Consider the following 17,748-nt stretch of genomic DNA (forward strand, 5'->3'; position numbering starts at 1 on the left):
TTTTGATGCACAAGACTGGGTTATAGTGATGGGTGATTTGAATGCAAAGGTGAGTAATGTGGCAGTTGAGGGAATAATTGGTGTACATGGGGTGTTCAGTGTTGTAAATGGAAATGGTGAAGAGCTTGTAGACCTATGTATATCTCTTTTTAAACCAGATATTCTCAGTCACCAGTCTTCATTCAATACACAAATTCACAAGCTCTTCACCATTTCCTTTTACAACACTGAATACCCCATGTACACCAATTACACCCTCAGCTGCTACATTACTCACCTTCGCATTTAAATCAACCATCACTAAAACCTGGTCTCGGGCATCAGAGCTGCTTACTCACTCACTCGGCTGCTCTCAAAACACTTGCCTCTCATGACCTTTTTTCTCATGACCGAGTGCATAAGCTCCAATAATCACCCAAGTCTCTCCAACCACTTTTGGTTTTACCAACATCAATCTAGAATTATACTTTCTTACACTCCATTACATATTATCCCTGGGGATAGGGGAGAAAGAATACTTCCCATATACTCCCTGCATGTTATAGAAGGTGACTAAAAGGGATGGGAGCAGGGGGCTAGAAAACCAGGCCTCCAGTTTTTCTCTTTTCCAAAAGAAAGAACTGAGAAGGAGGCTAAGTGAGGATTTTCCTTGTAAGGCTCAGTCCTCTGTTGTTGTTGCTACCTTGCTAACAAGGGAAATGGCAAATTTGTATGGGAGAAAAAAGTATGTATAAAAATATGTGTATGTGTGTGTATGTATATATTTGTATATATATGAGTAGATTTTTCTTTATTTGTCTGTTTCCTGGTGCTGTGTTGCTAACACGGGAAATGGCATTCAGGTGTAATGAATGAATACATGAATATTGGAAATATTTATAGAACATTCTGGTGGCCGTAAATGTACACTCTGAACAGATGCATTGTTGTGCATGATACATTTTCTAGGCCTTTACCTCAACAGATAAGTAAAACATATGCATGCTCCTTATTTCATCATTTTTGTTTTACTACATTTAACGACGCTTGTTACCTCATATGTACATCATGGGGGCATTCATATGATTTTTCTGACTTGTTAGTGTATGAGTACAGATCATGAGAGCACTTCATTGGATATTATTATTTTTTTGTCTTTTACTTCATGCAACAGGGATAAACCTGAAATAGAAAGGGCCACACCGCCTCCTGGGCGACCTCCTCCTCCAGAAGATATTGTCTGCTCAATTTGCAAGGAGCTCTTAAGAGATGCTGTTCTCATTCCTTGCTGTGCTGCTGCCTTTTGTGATGATTGTAAGTGCAATTTTAATTTTATATGTATTTGTTTTTTCTTATGATTATGTAATTGTTTTTACAGAACTCTGTGTGGTTTTTTGTAAACATGGACTCAGGTTTAGGTCATCAGTATCCCAGTAACCAGCAATTTTGTAATCATTCATTCATGATCTTTTGAAACTTACCCTCTATTTATCCATTTATCTTTCTATATCTCTGATACCTGCCCCAACTGGAACTCCTTCAAGGGGGTGGCCAGGCATTAGAGTCTCCATAATTAGTCAACTCCAATGCTGCTTCTTAGCTTTTATTGCCTCATCTTTAACAGGCTACTTGTAGAGGCCCCTACCTACTACTTCTTCTTAATGTTTCTACCTAATGCTCATACCTACTACTTCTACTTAATGTTTCTACCTAATGCTCCTGCCTACATGTTTCTGTGTACTGCTTCTCTCTACTGCTCCTACCATTTTGCCAAAAGGCAGGACTAGCGCATAGTGATCATTGCAGGAAAATCTAGAGTTACGAGGAATGAGCTGCATGAGTGAAGTGATGTCAAGTGTTATGTATAACAGGGAGAGATTGTATGTTTGTGGACAGAATGTCAGTGGCCCATGTGTGGATGAGGCAGAGAGGAAAGACAGCTTCCTACTTACTTACTAGTAGTACTTACCGTCTTCTTTTTTGATTTTTCCCCATACTTTCATGACTTGTTGAATCTTACCTTATTCATTGATCTGCATCATCTCTCACTCATCCATACTTTTCATTCTGTTTCAAGGCATTCTTTTACTGAGAGTATAAAGTTTCTGAGTGTGCACTGTTTATTTCATTTTTATCTACTCTCTGGTTGTACTTTTTCTGAAATTTTCCATATATTATTTTTACATGCTCATTTCACTTTAACTCTATAATACTGTAGTCAGTCTTATTTATTCCTCCAGCATTATATCACACTTTCTTGCACACACTCACACACACACATACACGAGGTGATATTCAGTAGTGTATTCATCAAGTGTGATAGACTTTATTGTTGTGGAGTGGGGAGAGAGAGAGAGAGAGAGAGAGAGAGAGAGAGAGAGAGAGAGAGAGAGAGAGAGAGAGAGAGAGAGAGAGAGAGCAAAGAATACAGTCAGAAGGCAAAAAATGGAAGAAGCCAGATGAGGCAAGAGGACAGACCACACCCACAAATGCTGTGGAGAGGCCAGGAATATTAGGCAGTGGTAGTGGTAGCTGAAAGTATTGTGTACAGATGCTGATGGCTTAGTAATGAAGGATAAAGAGCTGGAATTTAAGATTTTTTAAGGGAAAATGCTCCTGATATTGTTAGAGTTATGGAAATGAAGCTTACCAAAGAGATATGATCTCACTTTTCTGTCTAAAGGTGTACATGATAATAAAGAGGGAAAGAGAAGACAAAGGAAGAGGAGGTTTGGCTCTTCTAAAAAGAGATAACCTTAGATTTTAAAAAAGAGTAATAGATGGCCCATTCAGACAATACATAATTCAGATAACTAGGAAAGAAGTGCATAGTAATGTTGGTGATATATAATCCTCCAGAGAAATGTAATGATCCAAAACAGCCTGGGTATTGTGAGAGTTAGTGATGGCTGCATAGTGAGCCTGCACTTCAGTGGTTGTCAAGTTGCCCCCCTCTGACCTAGGTAGCTGTCTTTTCTTCCTGCCTCACCCACATATGGACTAGTGAGTGGTAGTGAGTGGTGGGATGAAGAAGTATACTTATGTAAGTAGGAGAGATGGCCAGAGAGCGTTATTGGATTACGTGTTAATTGACAGGCGTGCGAAAGAGAGACTTTTGGATGTTAATGTGCTGAGAGGTGCAACTGGAGGGATGTCTGATCATTATCTTGTGGAGGCTAAGGTGAAGATTAGTATGGGTTTTCAGAAAAGAGGAGTGAATGTTGGGGTGAAGAAGGTGGTGAGAGTAAGTGAGCTTGGGAAGGAGACCTGTGTGGGGAAGTACCAGGAGAGACTGTGTACAGAATGGAAAAAGGTGAGAACAATGGAAGTAAGGGGAGTGGGGGAGGAATATGATGTATTTAGGGAATCAGTGATGGATTGCGCAAAAGATGCTTGTGGCATGAGAAGAGTGGGAGGTGGGCTGTTTAGAAAGGGTAGTGAGTGGTGGGTTGAAGAAGTAAGAGTATTAGTGAAAGAGAAGAGAGAGGCATTTGGACGATTTTTGCAGGGAAAAAATGCAATTGAGTGGGAGAAGTATAAAAGAAAGAGACAGGAGGTCAAGAGAAAGGTGCAAGAGGTGAAAAAAAGGGCAAATGAGAGTTGGGGTGAGAGACTATCAGTAAATTTTAGGGAGAATAAAAAGATGTTCTGGAAGGAGGTAAATAGGGTGCGTAAGACAAGGGAGCAAATGGATGAAGGCAGCAGATATGAATGTTTTTTTTTTTTTTTTTTTTTTTTTTTTCTTTTTTATACTTTGTCGCTGTCTCCCGCGTTTGCGAGGTAGCGCAAGGAAACAGACGAAAGAAATGGCCCAACCCCCCCCCCCCATACACATGTACATACACACGTCCACACACGCAAATATACATACCTACACAGCTTTCCATGGTTTACCCCAGACGCTTCACATGCCTTGATTCACTCCACTGACAGCACGTCAACCCCTGTATACCACATCGCTCCAATTCACTCTATTCCTTGCCCTCCTTTCACCCTCCTGCATGTTCAGGCCCCGATCACACAAAATCTTTTTCACTCCATCTTTCCACCTCCAATTTGGTCTCCCTCTTCTCCTCGTTCCCTCCACCTCCGACACATATATCCTCTTGGTCAATCTTTCCTCACTCATTCTCTCCATGTGCCCAAACCATTTCAAAACACCCTCTTCTGCTCTCTCAACCACGCTCTTTTTATTTCCACACATCTCTCTTACCCTTACGTTACTTACTCGATCAAACCACCTCACACCACACATTGTCCTCAAACATCTCATTTCCAGCACATCCATCCTCCTGCGCACAACTCTATCCATAGCCCACGCCTCGCAACCATACAACATTGTTGGAACCACTATTCCTTCAAACATACCCATTTTTGCTTTCCGAGATAATGTTCTCGACTTCCACACATTTTTCAAGGCTCCCAAAATTTTCGCCCCCTCCCCCACCCTATGATCCACTTCCGCTTCCATGGTTCCATCCGCTGACAGATCCACTCCCAGATATCTAAAACACTTCACTTCCTCCAGTTTTTCTCCATTCAAACTCACCTCCCAATTGACTTGACCCTCAACCCTACTGTACCTAATAACCTTGCTCTTATTCACATTTACTCTTAACTTTCTTCTTCCACACACTTTACCAAACTCAGTCACCAGCTTCTGCAGTTTCTCACATGAATCAGCCACCAGCGCTGTATCATCAGCGAACAACAACTGACTCACTTCCCAAGCTCTCTCATCCCCAACAGACTTCATACTTGCCCCTCTTTCCAGGACTCTTGCATTTACCTCCCTAACAACCCCATCCATAAACAAATTAAACAACCATGGAGACATCACACACCCCTGCCGCAAACCTACATTTACTGAGAACCAATCACTTTCCTCTCTTCCTACACGTACACATGCCTTACATCCTCGATAAAAACTTTTCACTGCTTCTAACAACTTGCCTCCCACACCATATATTCTTAATACCTTCCACAGAGCATCTCTATCAACTCTATCATATGCCTTCTCCAGATCCATAAATGCTACATACAAATCCATTTGCTTTTCTAAGTATTTCTCACATACATTCTTCAAAGCAAACACCTGATCCACACATCCTCTACCACTTCTGAAACCGCACTGCTCTTCCCCAATCTGATGCTCTGTACATGCCTTCACCCTCTCAATCAATACCCTCCCATATAATTTACCAGGAATACTCAACAAACTTATACCTCTGTAATTTGAGCACTCACTCTTATCCCCTTTGCCTTTGTACAATGGCACAATGCACGCATTCCGCCAATCCTCAGGCACCTCACCATGAGTCATACATACATTAAATAACCTTACCAACCAGTCAACAATACAGTCACCCCCTTTTTTAATAAATTCCACTGCAATACCATCCAAACCTGCTGCCTTGCCGGCTTTCATCTTCCGCAAAGCTTTTACTACCTCTTCTCTGTTTACCAAATCATTTTCCCTAACCCTCTCACTTTGCACACCACCTCGACCAAAACACCCTATATCTGCCACTCTGTCATCAGACACATTCAACAAACCTTCAAAATACTCATTCCATCTCCTTCTCACATCACCACTACTTGTTATCACCTCCCCATTTACGCCCTTCACTGAAGTTCCCATTTGCTCCCTTGTCTTACGCACCCTATTTACCTCCTTCCAGAACATCTTTTTATTCTCCCTAAAATTTACTGATAGTCTCTCACCCCAACTCTCATTTGCCCTTTTTTTCACCTCTTGCACCTTTCTCTTGACCTCCTGTCTCTTTCTTTTATACTTCTCCCACTCAATTGCATTTTTTCCCTGCAAAAATCGTCCAAATGCCTCTCTCTTCTCTTTCACTAATACTCTTACTTCTTCATCCCACCACTCACTACCCTTTCTAAACAGCCCACCTCCCACTCTTCTCATGCCACAAGCATCTTTTGCGCAATCCATCACTGATTCCCTAAATACATCATATTCCTCCCCCACTCCCCTTACTTCCATTGTTCTCACCTTTTTCCATTCTGTACACAGTCTCTCCTGGTACTTCCCCACACAGGTCTCCTTCCCAAGCTCACTTACTCTCACCACCTTCTTCACCCCAACATTCACTCCTCTTTTCTGAAAACCCATACTAATCTTCACCTTAGCCTCCACAAGATAATATATATATATATATATATATATATACATTGTGTATGGGGGTGGGTTGGGCCATTTCTTTCGTCTGTTTCCTTGTATGTTCAGGCCCCAATTGCTCAAAATCTTTTTGGCTCCATCCTTCCACCTCCAATTTGGTCACCTCCTTCTCCTTACTCCCTCCTCCTTTGACTCATACATCCTCTTTGTCAACCTTTCCTCACTCATTCTCTCCATATGTTTAAACCAAGTCAACACACCCTCTTCTGCTCTCTCAACTTCACTTTTTTTATTACCACTTATCTCTCTTACCCTTTCATTACTTACTCGATCAAGCCACCTCACACCATATGTTGTCCTGAAACACTTCATTTCCAACACATTCACCGTCCCTCATACAACCTTATCTGTAGCCCATGCCTCACAACCATATACCATTGTTGGAACTACTATTCCTTCAGACATACCCGTTTTTGCTGTCTGAAATAGCATTTTCTCTTTCCACACATTCTTTGTTGCTCCCAGAATCATTGCCCCCTCACTCACCCTATGATTCACTTTCAATTCTGTGGTTTCATTTGCTGCTAAGTCCACCTCCAGAAATCTACAACACTTCACTTCCTCCAATTTTTCTTCATTTAAACTTACATTCCAATTAACTTGTCCCTCAATCCTGCTGAACCTAATAACCTTGCTCTTATTCACATTTACTACCAACTTTCTCCTTTCACACACTTTCCTTAACTCAATCACCAACTTCTGAATTTTCACACTTGAATCAGCCACCAGTGCTGTATCATTAGCAAACAACAACTGACTCACTTCCCAAGCCCTCTCATCCCCAACAGAGACTGCATACCCACCCCTCTCTCCAAAACTCTTGCATTTACCTCCCCGACCACCCCATCCATAAACAAATTACACAACCATGGGGACATCACACCCCTTGCCACTGACTGACCTTCACTGAGAACCAATCATTCTCCTATCTTTGTACTCATACACATGCCTTACACCCTTGATAAAAACTTCTCTGCTTCTAGCAGCTTACTTCCCACATCATATACTCTTAAGACCTTCCACAAAGCATATCTAGCCACCTTATCATATGCCTTTTCCAGAGCCATAAATGCCAGATTCATATCCATTTGCTTTTCTAAGTGTTTCTCACACATTCTTCAAAGTAAATGTCTGATCCACACATCCTCTACCACTTTTGAAACCACACTGCTCCTCCCCAGTGTGATATTCTGTACATGCCTTCCCCCTCTCAATCAGTACCTTGTCATACAATTTTCCAGGTTATACTCAACTAAGTTATACCTCTATAGTTTCAACACTCACCTTTATCTCCTTTGCCCTTGTACAGTTGCACTGTACATGCATTCTGTCAATCCTTAAGAAGTTCACCATGATCCATACATACACGGAATATCCTTACTAACCAGTCAACAAACAGTCACCCCCTTTCTTAATACATTTAACTGCAATACCATCAAACTTGCCTCCTTGCCGGATTTCATATTTAGAGGTTGGAATTATCTTGTTTCTGTTGATGATGATTGGTGTTGTCTGAGCTGGTTTCTTATAAGGTGGGAAATTTGTGGGGATATGTTTATTTTTTTTTTATGCCAGTGTGGTATGTGATTTTTACTGGCCTGGTAGGAGATGCTGTTAGAGTGAGACTGCATAATTGGAAATCACATATGTTAAAGTTTTGTAGCTTTTTTTTCCAGGTACTGTGTGGCCATTCTCCTTCCCTGTTGATTGTGTAAGTCTTTTTGATGAATATGTGGTTTGGATGGGCCAGGTGATCAGAGGCCAGTTTATTTAGTGTGCTCTAGGCAGTCTATAAGTGTATTCTGAGGTTGATGTTAATTTATACAGAAGGTTCCTCGGTATGAGTATATGTGGTGGTTCTAGTGTTTACAGAAAATTTTGCATAGGCACATTGTTTCTAATGTATTTGATTAAAGTGTTGTTTTCAAGAAAGTGTACACAGAACTCTCTCTTGTGAATATGCATGGTTATTGTGTTGCTCCTAGGTTTTGTATTAAGTGTACAGCTGTATTTATTTTCAGCGATGGTGGTGTTTGTTAATTGTGCAGAAAACAGTGACCTTCTCTGAATGAATGTGTTTATGTATTATATATAAGATACATTACTCCAAGCAAGTGATAAATGTTTTGTTTGTAGAGTATATGAAAGATGCTGTGCTGTGATTATGTGATACTTGCAGAATATATAGAAGGCATCATACTACGAATGTGTGTTGCACTTGTTTGTTTTAGGCATTTCATAGTGAATATGTGTGGTGTTTGTGGTTATTATTTTTAAAGATATTTTTGTTTATAGTTTATTGCTCATGATACCATATTGTGAACATTTATAGTACATTTAGTGCTTACAGATTGTGTATAATGTGCTATATTGCAAATACAGGTTGCCTTGCCTTCATAGTGTAGTGGTTATGATGTTTATGAGAGGCTGAGCAAAATGCATACTACTGTGAAAATGTGTGCTTTTTGTGTTGATGTAAGTACTTGAAGTATAGATATATAAGTGGTCTGAATGTTTGTAGATTATACATATTCAAGAACCTTACCACAAATGTGGTAGTGGCAAATTTTATATATATGGGTATTTGAAGGAATAGTGGTTCCAACAATGTTATATGGTTGCAAGGCAAGGGCTATAGATAGAGTTGTGCAGAGGAGGGTGGATGTGTTGGAAATGAAATGTTTGAGGATAATATGTGGTGTGAGGTGGTTTGATCGAGTAAGTAATGAAAGAGCAAGAGAGATGTGTGGTGATAGAAAGAGCGTGGTTGAGAGAGCAGGAGAGGGTGTATTGGAATGGGTTGGTCACATGGAGAGAATGAGTGAACAAAGATTGACAAAGAGGATAAATTTGTCAGAGGAGGAGGGAACGAGGAGAAGTGGGAGACCAAATTGGAGTGGAAGGATGAAGTGAAAAAGATTTTGAGTGATCGGGGCCTGAACATACAGAATGGTGAAAGGCATACAAGGAATAGAGTGAATTGGAATGATGTGGTATACTGGAGTCGACACGCTGTTAATGGATTGAACCAGGGCATGTGAAGCGTCTAGGGTAAACCGTGGAAAGTTTTGTGGGGACGAAATGTGGGAAGGGAGCTGTGGTTTTGGTGCATTACACATAACAGCTAGAGACTGTGTGAACGAATGTGGCCATGTCTTTTCCTAGTGCTACCGCGTGCGCACATGGGGGAGGGGATGCCATTTCATGTGTGGCGAGATGGCGACGTGAATGGATGAAGGCAACAAGTTTGGATATGTACATGTGTATATATGTCTGTGTATGTAATGTTTTTTTTTTTTTTTTTTTTCCAAAAGAAGGAACAGAGAAGGGGGCCAGGTGAGGATATTCCCTCAAAGGCCCAGTCCTCTGTTCTTAACGCTACCTCGCTAACGTGGGAAATGGCGAATAGTTTGAAAAAAAAAAAAAATGTAATGTTGAAATGTATAGGTATGTATATGTGCTCGTGTGGGCATTTATGTATTTACATGTGCATGTGGGTGAATGTATAGGTATGTGTATGTGTGTGTGTGGGCGTTTATGTATATACATGTGCATTTAGGTGGGTTGGGCCATTCTTTCATGTTTCCTTGCACTACCTCGTAACACGGGAGACAGTGACTAAGTATAATAAATAAATTGATAAATACATTGATATGAATTTTAGCATTCATTAACAGAAACAGTTCAGAAGTGTTTAAGTACGTGAGTAAATACTATAGTTATTAGATTTTGTGTCCTTAAAATTACAGATCATATTAATGATTTCAGGTATCCGCAATCATCTTTTGGAGTGTGAGGACACAAAGTGTCCATCTTGTGGAAAAGAAGGAAATAGTCCAGACACTCTTATACCTAATCGCTACCTTCGCATCAAAGCTTCCCAGTTTGAAAATGGATGGTAAGTAGAAGGTTTATATAATTATTGATCCATCTGTTACTGTCATATGTACTTTTTCCAGCTTTCAGATCAGTAAGTTATGGAGATTCTCCTCAAGACATTTCAGCTACCACTTAGGCTTACATCTTCAGATGTTGGGGGCCTGGCATCAGTACTTAGAACATTTGCTGATGAATTTTTTTCTTAGGTGAAGCAGTATCCTCATGGTTGTACTGAAAAGATAAAGAATATGAAAATAGAATGAGGTTTACCTTTCCAAGTATATGAAGTCATAATAGAAACAAGAAAGCTTCAGATAAAACAAAGGAAGTCTGACTAAAAGAATTTAGAATAAAAGCATCTGTACATAAAAGATGTAGGCTTTGAGAATGTATGTTAGATGAACAAGTGGTGCTGTTTTGTTAGCTAAGTAAAATAAAAGAACCTTCAGTTGTAGAAAGACAAAAGCTCCATGCTTTTTCCACAGTAGCGTATCTATGATTTAGTGAGGCAGACTGTCTGTTGTCGAATGAAATTAGTATGCCCATTTTATGTGCACACTTAAAATTGGTGTATGTAAAGTTATTGGATTTATAAGTATTTTTCATAATTTACCTGAATGTGGGTGCTTTGATATGGAGAGTCTCTTTTTCTTTTCCAGGCGTATACTTGATAAAAAGTTGGAGAAGGGTGCAGCAGAACCTTTGTCTTCCATTCCCCCTTACATGTTGCATATGAGTAACACTCCTACTCCTCCACGGAGCCCTGCTGGCTCCTCCAGCCCAATTAATGTCAAAACTACAGATACAGTAGCTGCCCATCCATCAAGCCCATCTGGACCCAATAGCACTGATGACATACCTTTAGAAAATGGAGGAGGAGACTCTGATAAAGAGAATATGGTGGAAACTGATGAAAATGTTACTCCTCTTCAAGAAATAAGTGAAAATGTTGAAGAAAGTGCACCTCAAGTGAAGGAAATTATGGAAGATGAATATCAACAGGAGTTGGAAGAACAGGTCCAGTTACAAGTTACTGAATCTATTGCTGAAGCTGGAACAGAATTAGAAGGAAAACATAAAAAGAGTAAGAAGAAGAAAAGTAAACGCAAGACAAATAGGCATGACTCTGAGGAAGAGAGAGATGGAAAAGAAGGTAGAAAAAGAAAGGATAGAAGGCATTCTCATAGAAGTCAAGATGTGAAATCAGCTGATGCTGAAAAAGAAGTAATTCATGATGTACCTAATGATGTTGGGATAAATGCTGAGGGTGTGGAAGATATGGAAGACTCATGGGGTGGTAATTCAGGGAAGGTTGAAATTGTAAAAAGTAGGAGTAAAAGCAGAAGCAGAAGCAAGAGTATTGACAAAGAAGATACAGAAATAAGTGGAAATATTTTTGATAACATCATACCATTCGATCCAAGTGTACCACCGCCTGGTGCCTTTATTCAGTCTCCTCCCAAAGACACCTTCTACTCTGTACCATCAACCTATGCTTCTACAGGTAATTGCATAATACATTTACCATTACTGTAATAATTTTGCCCGTATAATTGAACTTAACTTAAGTTTATAAAGAATTTTTGGTTCCGATTAACATTGACAGTATCATTATTTGTAAAACATACTTTTCTTTATGTTTCAGGTCCACCTGCACATACAGCACCTGTGGCAGTTGCTACTACTCAGTATCATCCCTTCCCACCAGGGTTAGTTTTGAATTAGAAGATACCATCAAGTTATAAAGCAAAAGCATTTTTCAAAATTGAACAGATATGAGTTGTACAAGTTCTGATATAAAAAGCAAATGTATGGTGAAAAGAGGTGATAAAAGTGTTGCATAAGTTGAAATGTGTGAAGATGACTGGAGTGAATGGTAACGCCGTTGAATTGTTGAGTGAAGGTGGCTGTGTCATTAACTGGTTAGTTAGGATTTTCAGTTTGTATGTAGATCATGGTGAGGTGCCTGAGGATTGCTGTTATTCCTGTACAGTGCCAATGCATAAAGGCATTTACCTGGTAAGTTGTATGGAAGAATGGTGATTGAGAGGGTGGTGGCATTCACAGAGTATCAGATTGGGGAAGAACAATGTGGTTTTTGGAATGGTAGAGGATTTGTGGATAAGCTGTTAGCTTGGAAGAATGTGTATGAGAAATGCTTAGAGAAACGGAAGGATTTGTATGTAGTATATATGGATCTGGAGAAAACACATGAAAGTGTTGATAGAGATTCTCTGTGGAAGGTTTTACGAATATGTGGTTTGGAAGGAATGTTAGTAGAAGCAGTGAGGAGTTTTGTCAAGAGAGTAAGGTATGTATGCGAATAGGTAGAGAGGAGGGTGAGAGGCTCCAGGTGAAGGTGAATATGTTGCATCATGGGTGTGTGATGTCACCATGGCTGTTTAATCTGTTTATGGAGTGGGTGGTCAGGGAGGTGAATGCAAGGTTCTAGGAAAAAAGAGCAGGTATGCAGTGTATTGGGGCTTGGGAGCGGGGAGAAGTCAATCAATTGTTGTTTGTTGATGATAGGGTGCAGGTGGCAGATTCAGATGAGAAACTGTAGATGATATCTGAGTTTGGGAGAAAGTGTAAAAGGAGTGTTGAGTAAATGTTAATAAAAGCAAGATTATTAGGTTTAGCAATGACAAAAAGACAGTTTATTTGAAGTGTGACTTTGAATAGAGAGAACTTGGAGAAAATGGAGTGTTTTAAATACCTAGGGGTAGGTAAGGCAGCAAATGAAATCATGAGAGCTGAAGTGAGGCACAAGGTGGGTGAGGGAACAAGCCTTGGGAACTTTGAGAAATGTATGGAAAGAGAGGTCATTATCTGTGAGGGCAAAGATGAGTGTTTGAAGGTATTGTAGTTCCATTAGTGCTGTATGGATGCAGGACATGGACCTCAGACAAAAATATAAAGGATTGGGTTAATACATTGGAAATGAAATGTTTGAGGAGTGTATTTGGTGCGAGGATGGTTGATCAAATAAGAAATGATAGAGTAAAAGAAAAATTTGATAGAATGAGGGGTAGGTATGTGACAGCTGAAGAGTTGTTGAAATGGTTCGCATGTATGGAAAGAATGAGTGAGGAAAGGATGATTAGAGTTGATACATGTCAAATGGAAGGAAGAAGTAAAGGGGAGAACTAAGGAGAAGATGGAAGGATGGGATGAAATATTCTTTGAAGGCTTGGGGTTTGAACATGCAGTAGGGTGCGTGGTATGGGCCTCAGACAAAAATATAAAAGATTGGACGAATATTTGGGAAATGAAATGTTTGATGGAAGTATTTGGTGCGAGGATGGTAGATCAAATAAGAAATGATAGAGTAAAAGAAAAATATGATAGAATGATGGGTAGGTATGCGACAGCTGAAGAGGTGCTGAAATGGTTTGCATGTATGGAAAGAATGAGTGAGAAAAGGTTGATTAGAGTTGATACTTGTCAAGTGGAAGGAAGAAGTAAAAGGGAGAACCAAGGAGAAGATGGAAGGATGGGTTGAAATATTCTTTGAAGGCTTGGGGTTTGAACATGCAGTAGGGTGCATGGCATGCTAGGGGTGGATTGAATTAGGGTATTGATGTTTACAGGGAATGACATGCTGTCACTGGGTTGAGCTATGGCATATCAAGTGGTCAAGGGAAGCGTTGGAAAGGTCTATGGGGTCTTGTGGACAGGGGATCTGGTTTTGATGCATTATATGTGATAGCTAGAGTGGGTGTGAACTTATGAGGCCATTTCTTTGTATTTTCCTGGTGCTTCTTTTAGTGCAGGAAATTGAGTATGTATGAAAAAAAATTGAATACAGCAAATATACCTTGCTTTCATTCAGTTCCAGGAAATAAAAGTGATGCAAGTGCATTGTTTGAATGCTGTGTCTTTAAGCAAAATCCAGTCAGTTATAGCAGTTGTGTGAGTTCCAGTGACTACTGTTATAGATGTTCATTAAATTTAGTGATGTGTTATTGAAATGTATCTTTTTATTTCTTCTTCCTATTCATTTTCTTTCACTCTTCATGATTATTGATGTGAACTTATCCTAATTTACCTTCTTATGAATGTTACTTCAGTGATTGCTGTTATGAGCTGCATTTGTAAGGTTAGGGACAGTCATTCTCTCATGACTTGTTATTATGTTTGACAGCCAGCTTTAGATGGTGGACACCATTCTTAAGCATTACTAAGAGTAAATTTTTCATAGATATTCAATATGATGTGTCTGAATACTAAAGAAAATAACTAGAGCAAGGTGCATTGACTTTCTATTGATTTCCTGAATAGTGGACCATACCCAACAAGTATGGGGCCCTCACTTCCCAGTACCTCTGTGGTTCCATCAAGTCACGCTGGGGTTGTACAGGAGCAGCAGATATCAGCAGGGCCCCATCCCGTGGGTTCACCAGATCTCTCGTGAGTTGTGCCTCAGTCTTTTTGTGCACAACATTAACTGCTGAGTGTTTTTGTGTTTACTTATTTTTATTTTTATTTTATCGAAATTTCCAGCATGCTCATGATATTTTCTGTAAATGCTTAGTTTAGTCTCTGCACCTTGGTCACCTTCTGTTGTTTTCTTATGGACTTAATATTAAAGAATGTGAGTGTTTGAGTTAAGTGGCAGGCACAGTCCAGAAAGTCCTTCACTTAGAAAAAAATGAGTTGATAGATTGAGTGAGAGGTAGAGGGTGGGGTGTGACATGTCTGACATCTATAAGAGAGAAGGATGTAAAAATTATTTTCTTTTTGTCAAACTTGTTTTCTGAATGTACACTTCCTTCATACACAAGCAGTGTTGGTGGTGGATAACATGAGTATGTAGAAATACAAATGTGTGTGTTGTCACTGTGGTTGTGTAATTTGTTGATGGATTAAGAGTTGAGAGAGCCAAATGTGAATCTTGAAGAGAGAGGGGCAAGGGGATGAGAGGGCCTGAGAAGTCATTCAGTTCTTGTTTGCTAATGATACAGCATTGGTGGCAAATTCAAGGAAAAACTGCAGAAGTTGGTGACTGAGTTTGGATGGGTGTGTGAAAAGAGGAAATGTGAATAAAAGGAAAATGATTAAGTTGTTCAGAGTTGAGGGACAGTTTCATTAGGGTGTGAGTTTAAGTGGAGAAAAATTAGAGGAAGTGAAGTGTTTTAGATACATTGGAGTGGACATGGCAACAAGTGGAACCATAGAATCAGAAGTGAGTCAAAGGGTGGGTGAGGGTACAAAGGTTCTGGGAGCACTGAAGAATGTGTGGAGAGAGAGATCATTATATGGGAGGGCAAAAATTGGTATGTTTGAAGGTATATTAGTTCCAACATTATTATACGGATGTGAGGCATGGGCTAGATATAAAAGTGTTTGGAGGAGGGTAGGTGTGTGGGAAATGAAATTTTTGAGGACAGTATGTTGTGTGAGGTGGTTTGATCAAGTGAATAATGAAAGGATTAAAGAGGGGAATGGTCATGATAAGAGTATGGTTGAGAGAGATGAAGAGAGTTTGCTGAAATGGTTTAGATGTATGGAGAGAATGAATGGGAAAAAGGCTGACAGAGAGGATATATGTGTCATAGATGGAGGGAAGAAGGAGAATGGGGAGACTAAGTTGGAGATGGAAAGATGGAATGAAAAATATTTTGAGAGGTTGGGGCCTGAACATATAATAGCATGAAAAGCATGTACAGAATCGAGTGAATTGGTAAATTGTAGCATAATGGGTTCAACATGCTTTCAGTGGACTGAAATAAAGCATGTGAAATGTCCTGGATAAACCCTGGAAAGGTTTGTGGATAGGAAGCCATGGTTTTGGTGCATTACAAGTGACAACTAGCGAATGGATATGAGCAGATGTAGTCTTTCTTTGTCTGTTCCGTGTGCTACCTTGCTAATGTGGGAAACAGTGAGCAGTCATGAAGAAAGAATATTTATGTCATTTCATCTATTGCCCCTGCTTTGCATCCATACATCATTATTAGGATCCCTATACCTTCAAACACCATTTCTACCCATCCAGATAATGACCACCCTTCCCAAACATTCCTCAATGCTCCAAGAACCTTCATCCCTCACCCTCCCTATGATTCACTTTCACTTCCATGGCTCCATTTGCTGCTGAGGAGAGTGTATGTGTTGAAAATTAAATGTTTGAGGACAATACATAGTGTGGGTGATATGATCAAGTAAGTAATAAAAAGGTATGAGAGAGATGTGATATTAAGAAGAGTGTAGTTGAGAGAGTGGAAGAGGCCATACTGAAATTATTTGGACATATGGAGAGAATGAGTGAGAGAAGTTGACAAAGAGGATATATTTTTTGTCAGAAGAGGAGGGGAAAAAGAGAAGTAGCAAACCAAACTGGAGATGGAAGAATGAAGTGAAAAATATTATGAGTAGTTGGGGTCTGAAGCTGTGTAAGGGTGAAAGATATGGATGGAATAGAGTGAACTGGAATAATGCTCTACACTGGGGTTGATATGCTGTCAGTGGACTGAACCACCACATGCAAGAGGCATGGTTATGTGTGGGGGGCTTTGGTTTCAGCGTATTGTACATGACAGATGGAGAATGGATGTGAGTGTGTAGCAAATGAGTATTAAGAAAAATATTGATATTGTTATTGATCAGTGATGTTTCCTTTGTTAGTAAGGTAGCACTAGGGACAGATAAAGGAAGGCCACATTCATTCACATCCATTCTTTAGCTGTCATGTCCAGTGCACTGAAACCACAGCCCCTTATCTACAACCTGGTACCTTAGACCTTTCCATGGATTACCCCAAGTACTTCATATGCTCTAGTTTAGTCCATTGACAGCATGTCGTCCCCTGTATACCACATCAGTTCGGTTCACCCTATCCTGGGCATGTTCATCCCCAAATGCTCAAAATCTTTTTTACTACATTCTTCCATCTCCAGTTTAGTTCCCCCTTCTTGTCTCCTCCATTTCTGACACATGTATCTTCTTTGTCAACCTCTCCTCACTCATTCTTACTATATATCCAGATTCTTTCAGCACACTGTTTTCAAATATCTTAAATGCACTCCTCTTATTACCACACATTTCTCTTAACCTTTTCTTGATACCTTAATCAACCAATCTCAGCACATGTTGTTCTCAAATATTTAATTTCCAACACATACATCCTCTTCCAAACATCATCTATTGCCCAAGCCTTGCATCCATACATCGTTAGGACTACTTTACCTTCAAACACACCCATTCACCCTCCCAGGTAACAAGTATATTGATAGATATAAATAAGATATTATCCCTGGGGATAGGGATAATATCTTAGAGAATATTTCCCACGCATTCCTCGCATGTCATAGAAGGTGACTAAAGGGGACAGGAGCAGGGGGCTAGAACCCCCCCCCCCCCTCCTTGTATTTTAACTTTCTAAAAGGGGAAACAGAAGGAGTCATGCGGGGAGTGCTCATCCTCCTCGAAGGCTCAGATTTGGGTGTCTAAATGTGTCTGAATGTAACCAAGATGAGAAAAAAGGAGAGATAGGTGGTATGTTTGAGGTAAGGAACCTGGATGTTTTGGCTCTGAGTGAGATGAAACTCAAGGGTAAAGGGGAAGAGTGGTTTGGGAATGTCTTGGGAGTAAAGTCAGGGGTTGGTGAGAGGACAAGAGCAAAGGAAGGAGTAGCACTACTCCTGAAGCATGAGTTGTGGGAGTGTAAGAAAGTAAACTCATGATGG

At 40.0% G+C, this 17,748-nt stretch overlaps 1 protein-coding gene across 8 annotated transcripts in view; it reads left to right on the top strand.

The window, feature by feature from the left end:
* snama (something that sticks like glue) overlaps positions 1–17,748 on the top strand; it is a 301,283-nt gene that overhangs the window by 212,231 nt on the left and 71,304 nt on the right. For 6 of the 8 annotated variants that reach the window (XM_071664963.1, XM_071664959.1, XM_071664964.1 and 3 more), the window contains exons 9-13: positions 1,154–1,293; positions 9,950–10,079; positions 10,720–11,564; positions 11,706–11,769; positions 14,342–14,470. In XM_071664963.1, coding sequence (XP_071521064.1) covers positions 1,154–1,293; positions 9,950–10,079; positions 10,720–11,564; positions 11,706–11,769; positions 14,342–14,470 — 1,308 coding nt within the window. The remainder of the gene's footprint in view (positions 1–1,153; positions 1,294–9,949; positions 10,080–10,719; positions 11,565–11,705; positions 11,770–14,341; positions 14,471–17,748) is intronic. The other 2 variants (XM_071664965.1, XM_071664967.1) reach the window with 1 other exon arrangement.

This window comes from Panulirus ornatus, chromosome 9 (genome assembly GCF_036320965.1).
Source record: "Panulirus ornatus isolate Po-2019 chromosome 9, ASM3632096v1, whole genome shotgun sequence".
NCBI classification, from domain to species: Eukaryota; Metazoa; Arthropoda; class Malacostraca; order Decapoda; family Palinuridae; genus Panulirus; species Panulirus ornatus.